The sequence below is a fragment of the Centroberyx gerrardi genome, chromosome 9, assembly GCF_048128805.1.
Source record: "Centroberyx gerrardi isolate f3 chromosome 9, fCenGer3.hap1.cur.20231027, whole genome shotgun sequence".
Lineage (NCBI taxonomy): Eukaryota > Metazoa > Chordata > Actinopteri > Beryciformes > Berycidae > Centroberyx > Centroberyx gerrardi.
In genome coordinates, this window is record NC_136005.1 from 9,379,169 (window position 1) to 9,396,229 (window position 17,061).

General features: G+C 42.5%; 1 protein-coding gene across 1 annotated transcript in view; it reads right to left on the bottom strand.

The window, feature by feature from the left end:
* The window catches only part of atf6 (activating transcription factor 6), a 35,645-nt gene that overhangs the window by 7,488 nt on the left and 11,096 nt on the right, over positions 1-17,061 (bottom strand). The window contains exons 8-15 of the mRNA XM_071917592.2: positions 13,716-13,901; positions 13,136-13,227; positions 11,424-11,573; positions 9,728-9,823; positions 9,484-9,586; positions 6,967-7,037; positions 5,459-5,570; positions 545-629 (exon numbers count right to left, since the gene is read on the bottom strand). Of these exons, the coding sequence (XP_071773693.1) occupies positions 545-629; positions 5,459-5,570; positions 6,967-7,037; positions 9,484-9,586; positions 9,728-9,823; positions 11,424-11,573; positions 13,136-13,227; positions 13,716-13,901 (895 nt within the window). The remainder of the gene's footprint in view (positions 1-544; positions 630-5,458; positions 5,571-6,966; positions 7,038-9,483; positions 9,587-9,727; positions 9,824-11,423; positions 11,574-13,135; positions 13,228-13,715; positions 13,902-17,061) is intronic.

Consider the following 17,061-nt stretch of genomic DNA (forward strand, 5'->3'; position numbering starts at 1 on the left):
TGTGTTTGTGTGTGTTTGTGTGTGTGTGTGGATAGTTCTGTCAGTGCCTGTGCCGACACTTTACAGCATTACTAAATATAGCCGAGTGTATAATCAGAGGTTGAAGGGACAAACAGAGACTTAATTATGGCAAACCAGGAAGGGTTCAGAGGGAGGAAGGGAAGAAAGACCCTGCACACTGACAAGACACCAGATGTCAAACAGACTGTTTAGCAAAGAAAATCCACACAAGAGCTTTTCCAGTTAAGTCTGCAAGGCAACAAACTATAATACCAAGATGGGAAGTTTTGGGGGAAGAAAAACATCCCCCCAAAAATGAAAAAAAAAAAGGATCAGTATCACCTAAATAGGCTTGAAATAGTTGGATTTTCTATTTTGCCCCTAGAAATGTTTCTTTACAAGTGTATTACGCCACACGCAGTGCATTCTTGTAGAGCGAGGTGTTGTTGAATCAGCTCCCAGTTTGTGCCTTTCATCTGTTACATGGTGCAGAGTGAGCAGCCTCTCCAACCTTTGCATCAGAGGTTTGTGCTGCAGTTCTTACCATTTATGTTCATGGCTGGCAACACCACAGACATCTTGGGCCTGCTTCCTTTATTGTGGTTGGTGGCGGGAAGCAGAAGGTGATCCTGAAAACAAAGAAGAGAAGGTGATCAAGAGGAAAATGCAACTCTTTTGGAAGCAAATTAAATGGTTTGGGTTTTGTGTATTTTGGTAATTGCTGTTCAGTTAATTGTGTTCTGGAGTTGAGCTCACGCCTAAGGCTAATGACTGAGATTAACAACTCTATTAATGATGAATGATCATCTGGTGAGGTCAAAAAGGTCATACATAAAGCTGATAATTCAGATGAAAGCTTCTCACACCACAGAAACTAACCATGGTCTTTCTAAGTCAAACTGCTCCCATATGAGCACTTTTCTCATTTCTTACTTCAAACGTTTGAAAATAAAAGCAGTCAACACTCCTCTAATGTTAATGTCTGCACCTTGAGCCGTTTTGGGGCAGTTCGCATAATAATACTTATTAATCTTCCAGATGGCTTTGAGATAAAAACTGCATTAAACAGCATGTAGTTCAGTTAATGTAATCTATTGAGTATACTGAAATAAATAACTGCTGTCAATGAACATCTATCTAAAATGTGCAGCTCAGTAGACAATGACAGGGAAAGAAAGGTTTTAATCTGCTCAGGAGTTGCGGTGATGAAGAATGCGAGTGTGTGAACAAACATGTGTGAGCCATTCCTCTTGAAGTTCCCCACACAAACACACACAGACACAAAAACCGACTCAAGGCCACAGGCTTCGCACAATTCAATTCCACGGAGACACTTTCCTTTTCTCTCCATTTCCAATCCATACAACTAGTTGCCATCAAAAATTTGGACTCGAAATCAATGATGTAGGCGCTATTCCGTACGAGGAGAGAGATGTGGAAAATCTGACAGCATTTCTCTTTGTATCTGGAGTTAAGAGGGCCATGTGGAAAAGAGTTGCTGCTATTAATGACAAAAGAGAAGAGCAGAGAACGAGTCGGGTATCTCCGCAGAGAAACCACCTCTGATCTGATCTCCATCATCTGCGAGACTTGATCTTTCTGTTCCAGAAGAGTCGGTGGCCTACCAACTACCAAGAGACCAACTAAAAACCTGTTAACTCCATCACACTTGGCTGCCAAAGCTCAGTGTGGGTTAAATCAAGAGGGGGCAGGGGCCTGCTAAGGTGAGGACAGGTGGGCGGACAAAGGGAAAGTAAAGGTATTACAGAGAGAAGACAGGAAGGAGGAATGTGGATATGAGAAAATATATAGCACTGATTGTATAAAAGACTTGCCTAAATGAGACTAGAGAGGATGTAAAGAAGTCAAAACAGGGCGCTTTGTATTATACAGAGCTCCGCCATGTTGTTGCTGTAAATAAGGATGTGTTCTTTAATTACCAAATTGTCAAATACAGGGTTTATTAAGATGAAAGGTGCACTAACATTTGACACTAGCAGGTAAGGAGTGGTACTTGTGTAGCTTGATTAATAGTGTGGCTCTAACATTGTCAGAATTAGGGGTATGATGTGATATACACTCATGGTGCTGTTACGGCAAGATTAGGGTGTTGTTTTTTTGTTTTATTTTAATTTGTAAGGAAAGTAAATTTTCCTCCCCAGTTAGTTTCCTTTAGTGTGTTATTTTGGTATTGACTCACCCTGAAGCCTATAACTTCCTTTTTTGTCATTTGGTTTGTTTAAATAAATAACTTGTAAGGCACTTTGGATATACAGTAAGCGTCCGCCAAAAGGATTATGTTAAATGTTAAAAAGGAAAAGGTGCTTTTCTGTATTCAGAGGGTGGCAGTATATGGGGAAAGCACAAACCATAGTACTGCTCATCATCAAGGACCTGCGAGTTTGCGAAGCTGACATAATGGCTGCAGCTGCCATGACAACAGGTACATTTTCTGGATCCTTACTGGATTACAGTCCGCTGTGAAAGCAGCCAGTGTTTCCACCACCTCACCTCAACGCACACTTACATAAAGCCACAGGTGCTAAAACAACCCGAGACGACAAGCAAGACCACAAAATGACGGTAGAGTAAGAACAGTTCCACATTTTGGTTTTGTTGAGCTATGTTTTCCATCACCTCAACTCATTTCACACTTAACACAAAGCCGCAGGTGGTATATGTTGAGGCGTTAATGTGGCCATGACCTAAACTTGACCATGTCCGAGAGCACAACCTAGAGACTGACCTCATTTTGCCTGAAAGGGCACCGGGAGGCCACGATGAACCCCACAATATGATTTTCCCATTGGGAGTCCAGACGGACGAAAGTGAAGATTGGTAGTGATTGGCTTTAAAGTCTAAACAAATTTCCAATTCAATCCAGATCTTTGGCACTCTTGTAATAACATCATACAGACTGGAACAAAAACAAAAGCACACCCCCACTTGAGGTCACACACCCTGAAACCCAGGAAACAAAATACAGGCAAATAAACCGACAGTAAAAAACTAATAAAGACCTGTAAAAATTAAGAAGGTCACAGTCAACAATGGGTGGTAATCTGTACACTCAGCATGTTTTATAGCACGCTCTGTAAAAGGACTACTTCTTTCACTATTCAGTGCTTCTTACTGTGTTTCTATCTTACATAACCCAGGATCATTAGAATTAGATCAGGTCAAACCAAAGCAAGCAGGCAGTGAAGGAGGCGGAGCTCCAGATATTTTGCTCCGTAGAAAGTTTTGAATTGACTGAAATAAGTACAAATCCCTGAAACGAATGCATCTTCCAATCAAAGTAATCATAGATGCTTATTTTCCCTTAGTTTGGTGTTTTTCAATTTGATTTCAATTTCAGTGTCATTTCAGTTAGCTGTCAGACTGAATCCTTGTTTTTTTTTTTACAAATGGATTTAGTTTCAGTTTTCACTCCATTAGTACTCGATTAGTATTATTATGTTCTCTCTGCTGAGGAAAGCGTTAATAATAGTATCTATTTCTCTACATGCTGATAGGGAATTACCCTTTGGAAAGGTCAACATATCCTGACCCATTAATTACAAGAAGATTCTTCCTCCACTCTCAGTTCAGCAATAATCAAAACTCAATTACTGTTTTATTTTAAATCAGTTAGTTCTTAAACAAATGTTAGTTTCAGATGTTTACATTTGTCCTAGTTATTTTTAAATATTCATTGTAGGTTACAAAAACGTTCGGTAAGCTACTATAACCTCGCTGCCCATACAATCCTAAAGCTGCCAGAAAATGAAGGATGGCTACTTGACCTGTGGAGGTCCTGAGCCTGAGTGCACCATTGTCACCATTGTCCCCGTGGTCACCATGCCAACTCAGAGTCAAAGTTCTGTGACTTGCCTGGTGACAAGCAGCCTTGATCTTTGACCACATGCATCAAAACCTCCTGCCCCACAGAGCGATGCTGGGGGTTTAAGAGCTTAACATCGCCCAGAGTGCCTGGAGGTGCGAGAGTGTGACGAGAAACAGGTCAGTCTTCAGTCTTCTTCTGTTCCAACTCAGCTTGGTCCAGTCCTTTGGGACAGTGACTAAATGTGTTTTTATGGAACTTGTCTTCACTTCAGTGGACAGCAATGAGCGTTTCAGATTTACAAGACTGAATTAGTCATTTCTGATTTTTACTTTTCCAACAAACAAAGTCATTAAGGCGGAAGTAGACTTGTGTTTCTTGGCACAGTTCACAGTGCCAATAAATGGAGCAACAAGTGCCTTCAAGAATGGAAGAAAATACTGGTTTCCGGGGCTTTTTGTAATTCCAGTTAGAACTCATAGGAAAAAGTGACTGTTTTTTTGTTTTTAGGCAAATTTGGTTTCCTTTTGTTTGGTCAGGACTAGAGGACAGAATCATAAAAGCAAGAGAAAGAATGTTGCTCCAAGAAGGAAACCTAAAGCAACCAAAGAATTCTTGCTGAATATGCTGTCCAGGATTATTCATATCAAAAAGGGAAACTAAAAACAGGTCCACAGTCTCAAAGGGCAAAAAGGGGCGGCTGAATAAAGACAAAGTGGATTAATGATGACATATGGTCATGCCTAAAATTCTAAAACATGGTCTTGATGATTACTAATGGAGCAGGTCTAGACGGGAAAGGGGGAGCTACACCCTTGGGCGTTTCACCCCTGCCGCCACCCTCTCCTTTCCTCAACAGGGAGGTGAGAGCTGCTGAACAATGCTTGTGTCCCATCATGCACTGGGACGGTGCATGTGCCATGAGGCCAAGTCTCCGATGACTGTGCACCAGTTAGCATATGTCTGGCATACGGGTTTTCGCTTGTACTTTTGAACTGTTTGCTTAATAAAAGACAGTAAGACATCCACTTTTCTTCTCCTTTTCATGTATTATTTATGATTCATAAGTCATTCTATCTGTATTCAATTAGGCGCTTTTTATAACCCGCTCAGGAACAGGAAATTTACTGATGATTCAAGTGGAATGAACGTTGATTCAAGTTAAGATGTGAAACCTTCCCTTAAAATCCCCTCTAATTAGTTATGTAATCAAGTTTAACATTATGTTGGATTTTGTGTAGAAGCCAGCAACTATGGCTCCTGTCAAATCCTCGTCTTTCACCCAAGGCTAAACAACAGTTAAGACGTTACAGGGATACTATGATTCTTTGAATTTGACTTGTTTATTCGTCTTGACAGACACTTTGAAAATGTTTCAATATTTTACTTTCAGCATCCTAAAAGGGCACAGCCACAAATATGGTTTAAATAAGGAATACTAGCAATATTAACAAGCCATTTTATGGAAAATGACAGACAGGATCTCTTCTAAGAGAAAAGTGTCTTAAGTGTCTTGTGAAGAAAAATAACCAACTACATTTTCAACATGTCAAAGTATCCCTTTAAACTTCCATGCATCAGGCTAGACTCGATGTGCTGGCAACACATCATCGCTCTTCTCAAGTCGAAACTCACCCTGCGGAAAGACACCACATAAAAGGTGTCGCCACGACGATTGATCTCATCGAAGAAGTCGCTATAGGTGCGATGAGGTGCGTAGTAAACCTGCAGCTCACTGCCAGGACTCCTGTTGGGAGATGAAGAACAATAAGGGGAACGTAGACAAGCAGGAAAAGAACAATGTCCCATTTGAAATTAATGGGGAGTTGAATCATACAGGGAGATAAAAAAAAATAATGAAAAAAAAAAAAGACTATAGAGACTTTGGCTACACAGATATGGGTTTTTGAAGGCTGATACAGATACCAGTAATTTTTGGATTGAAGCTGCCAATAACTGGTATTTTGTGCAGATATTCAATATCTTTAAATCTGACAATTCCCATGCTGAAAAATTCAAAATAAAATAAAAAAAACAACAAAGATTCAGTGTTTCTCTTAGCATTTTATTAGCATGAAAACTCTGACTAATGAAATTCTTTTAAGTGGGTTAGCAGCTCCCTAAGGCAGGGTGAGGCAAGTTTCACTGCAGCTGTTGAGTAAAATACTATCCTCACCTCCATCATATTGGCAGTGAACAACACTTCCTGGCCAATATCCGATTTTTATAAAGAGGCCAACAACTGCCCGATATATACAGTTACAGATACAGTCTCTATTGGGGTTAATAAACCTAACAGAGACAGACGGACGGATCGCATCGCTGAATAATGCACATAACTTCACCGAGGTCTCTACACCGGTGTAGAAACAAGAGTCATCATCGAGATCATTCAATCATCAGCAGGTCAAAGGATTGATTTGAGAGTGGTGGAGAACACAGGAATCTGCTGGGCTTTTGTCAGGATTGTCAGTTGAGTCCAGGTTCCCAGAAACCCAGTGAAGTGAAACACAGTAGAGGCTAAAGGGCTTGGCAGACTCTGCTACTGTGGCCAGGTCTCCATGAATGGCTCTAAACATGATTTTCACTGTGGGAAGGTCACAGGCAGGATGAAAAAAGACCAAAATACAACTACTGTGAACAACAACATCACATCCCTCTGGGACATGGGCACAAAATGGATTGGATTTGTGATTTTACACATATTTTCCAATTTCACACTGGCCAACCTATTGCCCTGCAGAGGTTAGGTGTTGAGAGGGATTTCTGGTCTGGTGTGCTGCAGATCTGAAAGTTTTACAGTCAACACTTACAACTGGGAAAAAAAACTGTACAAGGCCAAGAAACTCGTGGCTCTGTCTGACTGATCCAAAACTACACAGTCCAGCAGAAAAAGCTCTTGCTGCCCGCCAAAACCCCTGTGATGTTGTGTGTCGGGGTCAAACTTTAAAAATCGCTGCATCATAAATCGATCAGACTATGAACGAGGAGGAATGGGGAGGAATACAAAATAGTAGGAAGAAAAGAAGGATTGTGATCTCCAATTACAAATGAATGGGAATTGTTTGTAAAAGAACAAATCCTGAAAAATGATATCCCAGTCTGAATCAAACACAAATGCAACACAACAGTCCTTTACTCACTTTTCCTCAGTGGTTTCTGTGTATTGGACCGTTACAATCTGGGCACTGTCAGCTTCTTTATCCTCTGTTTTCTGTTAGGAAAGAAAGAGGAGAGAGGTGAGAAAGAGAGAGAGAGAGAGAGAGAGAGAGAGAGAGAGAGAGAGAGAGAGAGAGAGAGAGAGAGAGAGAGAGAGAGAGAGAGAGAGACAGAGACAGAGAGAGAGAAAGAGACTCATTAGGGGCCGGGCAACTCTGCTGCCGGTCCCTCTTTGCCAATGTTATTATTATTCTGCTTCTTCCTACAAGGAAATCTGCTTTCCCATGCATGAAAATAAACAAAACTTTGCACATTGGTCCAGTCCTATGCCAAACTTCCCCAACTGGCATTGTGGGCTAATAGTCCTGATGGTGGCGCTACAGCAACCGTCTAAAGTTTAAAACTTTGAAAATTCATAACAAATCAGTCGTACGTGCTAGCGCTTTGCAACTTTCACCAAAATGTAGGCCCAAGTGAGCAGAAATGTTCAGATGCTTTGAGCTGGCAGGAATTATGAAGTCCGTCACTCTGTTTTTCTCAAAAACTGTAAAACTAATTAAACCTCTCTCCTCCCACATTTTTTGCTCAATTGACACCAAACTTGCTACACTGCATCTTCAGACTGTCCTCCACAAACGATCCAGCCAGATTTTTGAATTATCAAAAATTGAGCCCACAGTGCATCAAAATGTTTTACTGTAAACAGCTACTGCAAATTCTCGCTAAATAAATCTCCAATGTTCATGAAAATAAATGACAAAATTTTTATGTCATGGTAGATGTAGTGTGTAAAATTTCATAATTGTATCTCAAAAACAGAATTTGAGACAGCATTTTGAATTCTGCCCTCATGTAAACTATTGCAGTCAATGGAAATAGAGCATCTTTAAACATCAGTTTTTCACTTATGGAGCAATCAATCTTTGTAAAAAGAAATTACAGATATCTCTATGTTGTCTACATGAAGTACGCAAATTATCATAATTTTGTCTTGAATGCTGAATTTTTTACACTGGTTTGAAATCTGCCTTTACATGCACGGACAGCTGCTATCGGGCACCCTGGTGGTTGGCTAAGTCATAGTGTGAAGCCTCCTCTAATTTTCCCACTTCTCAGGTAGCTCAACTTGATCACAACTTGCCATTGGTGGCAAAGGTTGTGAGTTCGTGTCCCGGGTGATGCAGAATGAACATGCTTATGCCTACTCAGGCATTGTGCTGTGTGGATTAGAGACACATGATTTCAAAGATGTTTTAATGATAATTATGGTCGGGGCAGTTCTGCTGATGGACCCTCATGTATTTCTCATTCGTCTTCCTGTTCTTCTTCTTCCTCCTCCTCCTCCTTTTCTTCCTCTTTCTCCTCTTCTTCTTCCTCCTCAAAATGCCCGGCCCCGACACTGCTGCGCAGCAGCTATAATTATATTTTGTGTATTCACATCAACTAACCATTAGAGAGAGCAGGATAAACTGAGTGTCAAGGCAATTTAAAATATAAATATAGACTTGTGTTCATTCAATACACCATAGTTTATCATCAATTAAAGAAAGATAGAGGATAATTTCTTATTAGAGCCAAGCTAAATATCCAGCACACACTTTCTCGTCACAAAGTTTTCCCCTGACAAATTACATGTAGTTCAGTATTCATCAGACCTGATCTGTGAGGGCTAGAGTGGTTGCTCTCCTGGGTTTAGCTGGATGGATTGCCCTCATTAAGACCAAGGGCTTGGGGAAACGGCTAGCTGTCAACACTTGTAGCACGTGTAGAATCATTCCAATGAGTAGAAATACAATCAAACAGTCCTGGTGTTTTGGTATGACCAGGATGTTGGGATTCACTTGAAAAAAATGTTGCTCAAAGTGTGTGTGTATTAGTGTAGGGTGAATATCAGCTCAATACAGGTAGAAAACAATTACTGTGCTCTACATCTAGCTTTCCATCTATAGGAACATGAGCAATGATCATTCACTCATTTACCAGCCACTTCTTGACAGCAGCTGTTAGATTGGACTCATTGTGACAGATTAAAAAAAAAATAATAACGGAAAAAAGGAGCAGGGGGCACTAATCCTACAGCTCTCCTCCAAGTGTTATGTTTACTTTCTCAGGGCTGCCGGATTAAACTCAGTCCAATAAAGAGAATGAGAGGCAGAAAAAGGGAAGGCGTGAGCAGAGGTGAAACAGTGGTGAGAGGCTTTGCTTTGCCAAAAATCTCTTTACACAGAATGTCAGGGCAGATTTCTGTAATTGCTTAAAATGCAACTGAACTCATGTTTGTGGCTTGCACGCTTGTGGCTTTCAATGATAAATAGTAAGGTTTTATAATCTAGCAATTAAGAAATGTTGCTCTCTATAGCCGTTAACTCACTAAAGGTGAAAAAGGAAAGACTTAGGAGAGGTTAAAGAGAGGCACTGGTCTGCCGAAAACCTCTGCAAATATTGAATACTTTGAAGCTCATAAGTCTTTCTGAATGTCAAAACTTGCTGCTGTGACTTACCAGGATGGTCCTGGTGGGTTTGTGGTGGCTGTTACTCATCCGCCTGGTTTTGGTCTGCTCCACTTCATGACGGTGGACCCAACCCCTCAGCTCATGGGCCAACCTGCCAATCAAGGTTATCACAAGTGTAAGTTACTTTTTTTTTTACTCTTTATGTAAGACACCTCATGATTTCATGGTTTTAAGTGAAGTGAGAGAATAAAGGTCATAGGTGAAGTTTTTTTTCTGTAAGTTCATTACTGACTCCATGCACTTGGTCCTGTTGACAGGAGGCTGGCAGGGGGGAGGGGGTCTGAGGAAGATGGGATCCTTCACCACCATCAGGGCCTTATCCTCAGAGCTAAAACACAGAGAGAAACGCAGAGAGAGAGCGATAAGGAGACAGAGAGAAGTGATATGTTTATGACACTGTTCTGATGCTCTGAAATCTGTGTAAGAATTCAGAATAACAACCTGTCAAAAAATGCTTTCCACATGTTGAGAATATGCTTTGAATGCAAATCGAGAGCCAAGATGGCTGCTTGCACTTGGGAGTGGGTGAAACACCCTTGGTGAGTTGGGTAAATGGAAACAAGACAGCACCAAAAAGGAACCAGTACAGCTTCGATCTGGAGACAATTACAATTGTGTTTTTATTGATCGTCGTTGAATTTTATTGATTAAAATTCTTTGACACTTGACACGTGCAGAGCTGGCAGAGTCACTTAATGTATGCTGTGAAATGCTGACTTCGCATTGAGGAGGATGTGCATCCTCTGACACATATGTCCACATGCTGCCGAAAATACTGATCAGTACGATCATAAACATGCTACAGAAAATTTACATTACCACCCAGTAGGTCACATATGGTTATGGACGATGACAGATGAAAACGGTGGTCCAAAAGCCTAGGTTGTTACCATAGGGTGGGTACCCATACATTATGGATTAGTAGTACATTGCATGACTTGACTTTCCTCCTCTGATGTTGCTGGTTGTGGCTTAAATTACACACAGTAATACCTCTCCATGAGTGAATGATTATGTTGCTGGAGGTGATGATGTAGACTGTCCACAGTCAGTGCCCACCTGCAGGGGCCTTGTTACCAAAACGGCTGCCACCGACTTAATCCCTCCCCTGGGCCCCCCGGGTCTGAGCCAACACGCCAGCTATGCCTCGCGTTCCAGTTTCTTAACGTTCTGGAAACGGTTCCGCGAGACAGAACATGTCAGAACACAGAGGCCTGATCATAACTCTAACTGAGGGGTCCATATTAACCGCCTCACACACACCTTCCTGCTCAGGGGGGACCCCAAGATTAGGTTGCATATCTCCCCCATCATCGTCTTCCTGGCTGCGCTTGGTTCTGTCACCCGCTCTGTAAAGGCTAATGTGTTCCTTCCTGCCTGCATTGGCTTAATGGTGCCTTGAAACCCAATACTACAGATGAATGGTTCACATTAAAATGTGACCCACCCTATGCGTAGATCTGACACAACACAGGCTGGCAATGCCATGGAGACACGAGACGCTCTGACCACCATGCAAAACAACATCGTTTTCAGGATGGGGGGTGCGGGCAATGTACAAAACAAGAATGTTATTCAAGCAATTTACAAATGAGACTGGTGGACTGCTGACGCATTTTAAAAAAATTTAACTCTTTAGAACAATAAACTGTTACTAGTAATATACAGCTGGATGTCAAACCATGCTCAACCCCCATCTCCCGCCCCTGTTACTCAAAGCCCAGTTCCTGGACAGCTCAGCGGGCCTGGAGGCAGTCGAAAGCCAGGCTTTAGGACAGAGCCAGTAATCGGCTGGCGCATATGTTTACACGTGCTGTAATGAGCTGTCCCAGTTCAGACCGAGCCCAGGCACAGGTGCATCCTGGTCCGCTGCTGACACGGTGGGTAAATACGGTGCTGGGAAGGGTGTCGGTGGTTGAGCTCATTACCTGTCGGCCATCTGAGGGGGACCGCTGCCGAGGGGCTCGGGGCCCTCCTCGGCCTCAGCCTCTGTCTCTGGGGAGAAACCCAACAGGTGTCTGCCGCTGTGCTGCATGGAGCCAGCCTGGAGCCTGGAGCCCGGGCCTCCCTGAAACAGACTGGAGAGACAGAAGACAAGGCAGAGAGGGGAGAGAAAAAGAGATGGGGAGTTAGGGGAATTGGGATGAAGAAAAAAACAAATTGAAAAGAAAAACTCAGTAATGGACTGAAACCGCCAAATTCCATGCGGCCCACATCCTGCGCACAGGAGGCTTTTTAGTCTTTAAGCCACCAGCAGAATCTGAACTCTGATCTCGACTGTGTAACCCAAAGCACACTGGGGCACACACACACAAGTAAGCATACACACATTTACTTTCAACAGTATTACTACACTGGGTGGCATTTTCATTTCAAAGGGATCTGACATCAAAAGCTGGCATATTTTGCATTCCGATGGAGAGCCCCAATGCAAAACACACAGATACAGGCACAGGTACACAGACACGCACACAGACGTAGCTGCTGTGAACACCACTCTAGTTGCAAAGGCAAACACATTCATAGGTCCCTTGTTACTTATTCAGCATGTTTACAAAGCTCTGGAGAGCAAATCTCACGGCCCGCTACAGAGAAAAGCACATTCCCAGCATATAACACAAGCTGATAATCAAAGCCAACAAGTCCGTGTTGATGCTCACATCCTTGTGGAAAAAGTTGTTCCCAAGAGAGAACACACTTTCCAAGAACATGAGAGCAGAGAACGCATCTTTCTAGTTTGAGCTGGACTGTGTGCTTAAGGTTGTGGATTGCGCAATCTCCCCATCATCTGTCTTTCCCCAGTGCAGTTTTACATAATCTACCTTAATTTTTCACAGCTGTTAATATTACAAGCCAAGCCTAGAATAAATGGCCGTGTACAAATGTTTTATGTTATTTTTGTAGCCTAAATTTATATAATTTAAATGTTAACTTTTCTCCCCAAGCCAGCAGGTTGTTTTGGGACTTATCCATCCAATATTGGTTACATTGAAACATTACTGAATGCACCTGTTAGGATACAGTTGGTAATGGAAATCAAGCTCAAACTGCAGCTGGTTAGTTTGCTGTGTACATTAAGTGGTTAGCTGAGGTTATCAAGCTGGTGAGGTCAATTATTCCCATATGCTAAAAAGATCTGAATGCCGGAGGACAGAGTCGTTTACGTTAGCTCTCTTGGTTCATTAGTTACATATGCTAATCAGTTGGCATTAGATGGTGAGGTGATTGTTTAGTAAGGTAATCACTTTTTTTTTATCACTTTTATTGTTAGGGCAATGTTTTAATTGACTTTGTAACATGAAATATGTGTGCGTTTGGTTATGGAAAACATATCAAACTCTTGCTTTAATGAGAATTTAACTGCCATGTTTTCACAACACTTTTTTTGTGCAAGTTTTGGACATAATGCGTCATTCTCACAATGACTCATGGGGCTTCCCATTTGTATTCATCGGCCAAGTCACCATTTGATGCATCCTCGATAGTTTGCTGTTGGTAAAATCCATGGATCTTTATCTGTCCTAAAATCCTCAACATTCTTTTGGTTTGTAATTGTAGAAACTATGTCAAATTGTCACAAAGGACACAACAACACATATCTCATATCTACAGTCATCACCATCATCATCAACACAGTTACCTCATTGGTCCAACGTTGAGCACGAGGAACACCAAAACCACCATGAGACACACAGCCCTCCTCTTTGGGGCCGTTGTCTTCAGGCCCGTGTTCTGCAGGGAGAGGGAAGAGGGAAGGCATTGTATTATACTGAAAATTGGAGTTCACGGATATGAGTCATGTGTGAATGTGCTCCGTGTGTTTGGCTTGTCCCGGTAACTTTCTCATGAGATTCCCTGTGGAAATTCCTAAGCTTACTATGATTAATCAAAGGGTGGTTTGCCTGTAAATTTTGCATGCAAGTGACCAGGGTGGGAAGTGGAACACCAGCCTCCAGCTAAATGCTAATGGTACATTTTGGCTGGTCAGTTTGTCAACCAGCCACTTTGGTAGGTAACCAAACATCATTCAGAAGTCCTATTCAGTTCTAAAAATCTAGTTGTCTGGTAAAATAGTGAAAATGGCTGGAGAGTTTTGGGATTGTCTACTGTTGACTAAAAAGCTTACCGCCCTGATTGTGCTTGTGCATGGGCTTCCTTATCTGTACAAAAGAATAGGCTGTGTGCATGTGTTTGCATAGCTGTGCCTTCCAGCCTCTCACCTCAGTCAGCAGGCCTTCCAGCTGTCTCTTGAGGTTGCCATTCTCGTGCTTGAGCACCTCATTCTCAGACAGCGCCACCTTCAGGCGGGCCTCCAGCGTCAGCAGGTACTCCTTCTTCTTCTTCCGAGACAAGGATGCTGACTCGCGGTTCTTTATCATCCGCTGCTGCCTCTGGGACACCTTTGACTGAAGGGAGACAGAGAGAGAGAAAGACAGCGACAGAGACACAAGAAAAAAGAGAGAGATTAGTATATTTTACATACATTCACATCAACTAAACATTAGATTTCCTATCACATCTGGATGTCTGCACCTATCCAAACAGCAATGCTGAGGAGGAAGGACAGAATTAAACTATCATGCGAATGCAACAGAATTACATACATCGTCTGCCTGAGACACCTGTTGGGCTGCAGATCATAGGCTCTTCTTGCTAGTATGACATCATGTTTATCTACGTTCTCAAGGGCTTTTGGGTTAAAAAGGGGTTTTTCAGTCGTGCAATTGATGTTTTTCAGTGAGATCACCCAAACAGGTGGCAATGCTGATGAGAAAAAAAAACGGACATTAATCTCACATGCACACACTCACGCACAAACACACATGCACACACACAAGACAATCCAGGCAATCTTAGATAAGTACGTTGCCTACGCTTACACATTAAAGACTATATAAACTGTTTATTGCGGTCTTGTTCCGCTCTAGTGCTCTAACACCCTCTCGTTCACACTAACACTCCCATAGGCAAAAGGCAAACTTTATTTATATAGCACATTTCATGCACAAGGCAAAGTCAATGTGTTTCACATAAAACACAAAAAATACCCAATTTGTCTAGTGAAATGACACAGCACCACATACACAGGAGGTATGTGGTACAGAACGCCAATAGACAACACTCAGGAATGTAGCTCCTTAAAACAAAGACTGTGAGAAGCGCAGGAGGAGAGTGAAGAGAGGGGGGGAGTGACAGAGTGAGAAAGTAAATGTAATGAAGGAAGAGGGAGCAACATGAAGGCCAGGCTTGCCCTACTTTAGTTCTCTGGGTGAACTCCTCAGCCGCTGATGCTCCTGCTCATTACAGTTAGAGAATAATAAACAGACGTGTCCAAGACGTGTCACGCGGTAAACGATACCTCGGCAACTCGGCACGGGTTTTAACGTCGCTACAAAGAGCCCTTAAGTGCACATGATCAAACTTCGGCTTGAAAATATTTACACCGACATCCTCGGGGGGTCAAGAGGTCACTCGCAAGGAGGAACGAGGGTTGTGTGAGATGGAAGCGATGGCCCTGTTTCTATATGGGATGTAGGATGTGTTTACAGAGTGTGTCACTCTATGAGGAATGAGTTCACATCATAGACATATAAACACTGAGGCAGACATATATGCTATAGGCCTGCATGGAAAAAAGTTCAGCCGCAGTTGCTCTTAATTGCTGTAGTCGGAGCCTTACACACTCGAGTTAATCTGTAAATAAACGGAGCAGTTGCATCCTTTTCCTATTTAGATTCACTAGATTTGTTTATGGAAGAATTTCTTACAAATCAAGACAGTCCAAACCTCTGACAAGGGACGAAAATAAATAAATGAATACATGAATAAATGAAATAAAAAAAACACAGTGCACAGCCCACGTCCAATAAGGATGAGACTTGAGATTTCCTCCCCTCAAGGTCAGTGAGGTGAGAACTGAATTCAAAGGGATGCTCTGCATGTCTAACCAAACAGCACACATCTTGACATGACCCAATGCAAATTAACACAACCCGAGGCAGTGATGAGCCAAACACCTTCATTGTCCATCCCAGTCCAGGGCTACCCCTCTCCTGCCCTTCCCCAAACACAAACACCCTCCCCAGGCTCTCTGTATGCAGTAAGCCTCTAAGACCCTGGGCCTAATAGCCCTGCTGGTGATTAAGTTATTTGGATCCCTGTATTTGTATTCTGTCTCCTGAGAAACCCCTCTCTGTCTCCCGGCCCAGATCTGGGATCCGTGCCACTGGCCCGAGCCTGGGAACAGCGTAAGTAAGCAGTTACCAGGGAGCGGAGAAGCGGGGGGGAACTTCACATCGCCACAACGATGAGGAAGGGCAGGCAGAATGTGGGTCGGGGGGCAAAGATGGTAGAGTGGCAAATTCTCTCACTTGAGGCATTCAGCCTCATTCAAATGGGTGGAGAGGGTAACAATGACGGCGGTTCAAATCCCCAGACCCGCTATGAAAGACTCAGAGGGGAAAGTCCATGAGTAATGCTCTCCCCTCCATAACAACAGCTGAGGTGCCCTTGAGCAGTTGTGAATGTGTGTGTGATAGGGATGGGACAATATATCGAAATTCAATACATGGCAATACGAAAATGTGACAATACATATTGTGGGGCAGAAAAATGAATCGTGATATTAGCTACATTTTATTCTGCTGTATTAACCACAAATGAGATGGCTTGCCCATCACAATTTCACAAGCTCTCCATCTAAATTATATTACCTGCACTTTGTACTGACATTTTTAAATTGTTTACATTCTAGCAAGCCAATGTCATTGCTAGACAGATTTGTGGCTTAGAAATAAACACAATTCTGCACAGACATACTTTGTTGTCACTGAACTTTTATTTATTACATCGTATTGTGTTTGTGTCAAATCATGAATCCCATATCACGTTTCGAATCGTATTGTGAGAAAAGCATATCGTCCCATGTCTAGTGTGTAACTGGCAAGGTGAAACAAGGTGTTGCAGAAAAAGAGAATGCCTGTTCAGCAAATCTGCAATGGATGAAACAGGTTTGGAGTAAAGCAAGACCAGACAAGCTGACTAGAAGCCCAACGATCCTAGCACACCTGACCGCCACACTGTTGTTCAGGGACTGCTCTTTCCATTCAGGGTTCAAAGGGTTAATCCAGGAGGAAGTGTGTGATGACCCATTAGCCCATCCAAATGGGAGGGCCTTGATTTAACAAGGTGGGATGAAAACATTTCCTGAATTTACTAGAGGACGTAAACACGGGTAGCTGCGGCACGTGTGTTCCATAGGTGAAACGGGTTTGAAGGTAAAAAAATTAAAGTCCCTGAAGAAGAGAGGGAGGTTGAAGGCCAACGTGACCGAAACACTCCATCAGATATCGCTGATTATTCAAGGAAAATTCCACCCTTGGATACTGTTACACTGTTAGATATCATCAATCTGTGATGTTCAATGCATTCCAGGAGTCATTTTGTGTTGCAAATTACTTTTTTGGTATATCCACTTTCCCTCATTCTGCCTCATCTACTTCAGTTAGTGATTTCCTACATTGCCTTTCGACAACTCCCAGAGAATGTGCCTGAACTTGTTGCATT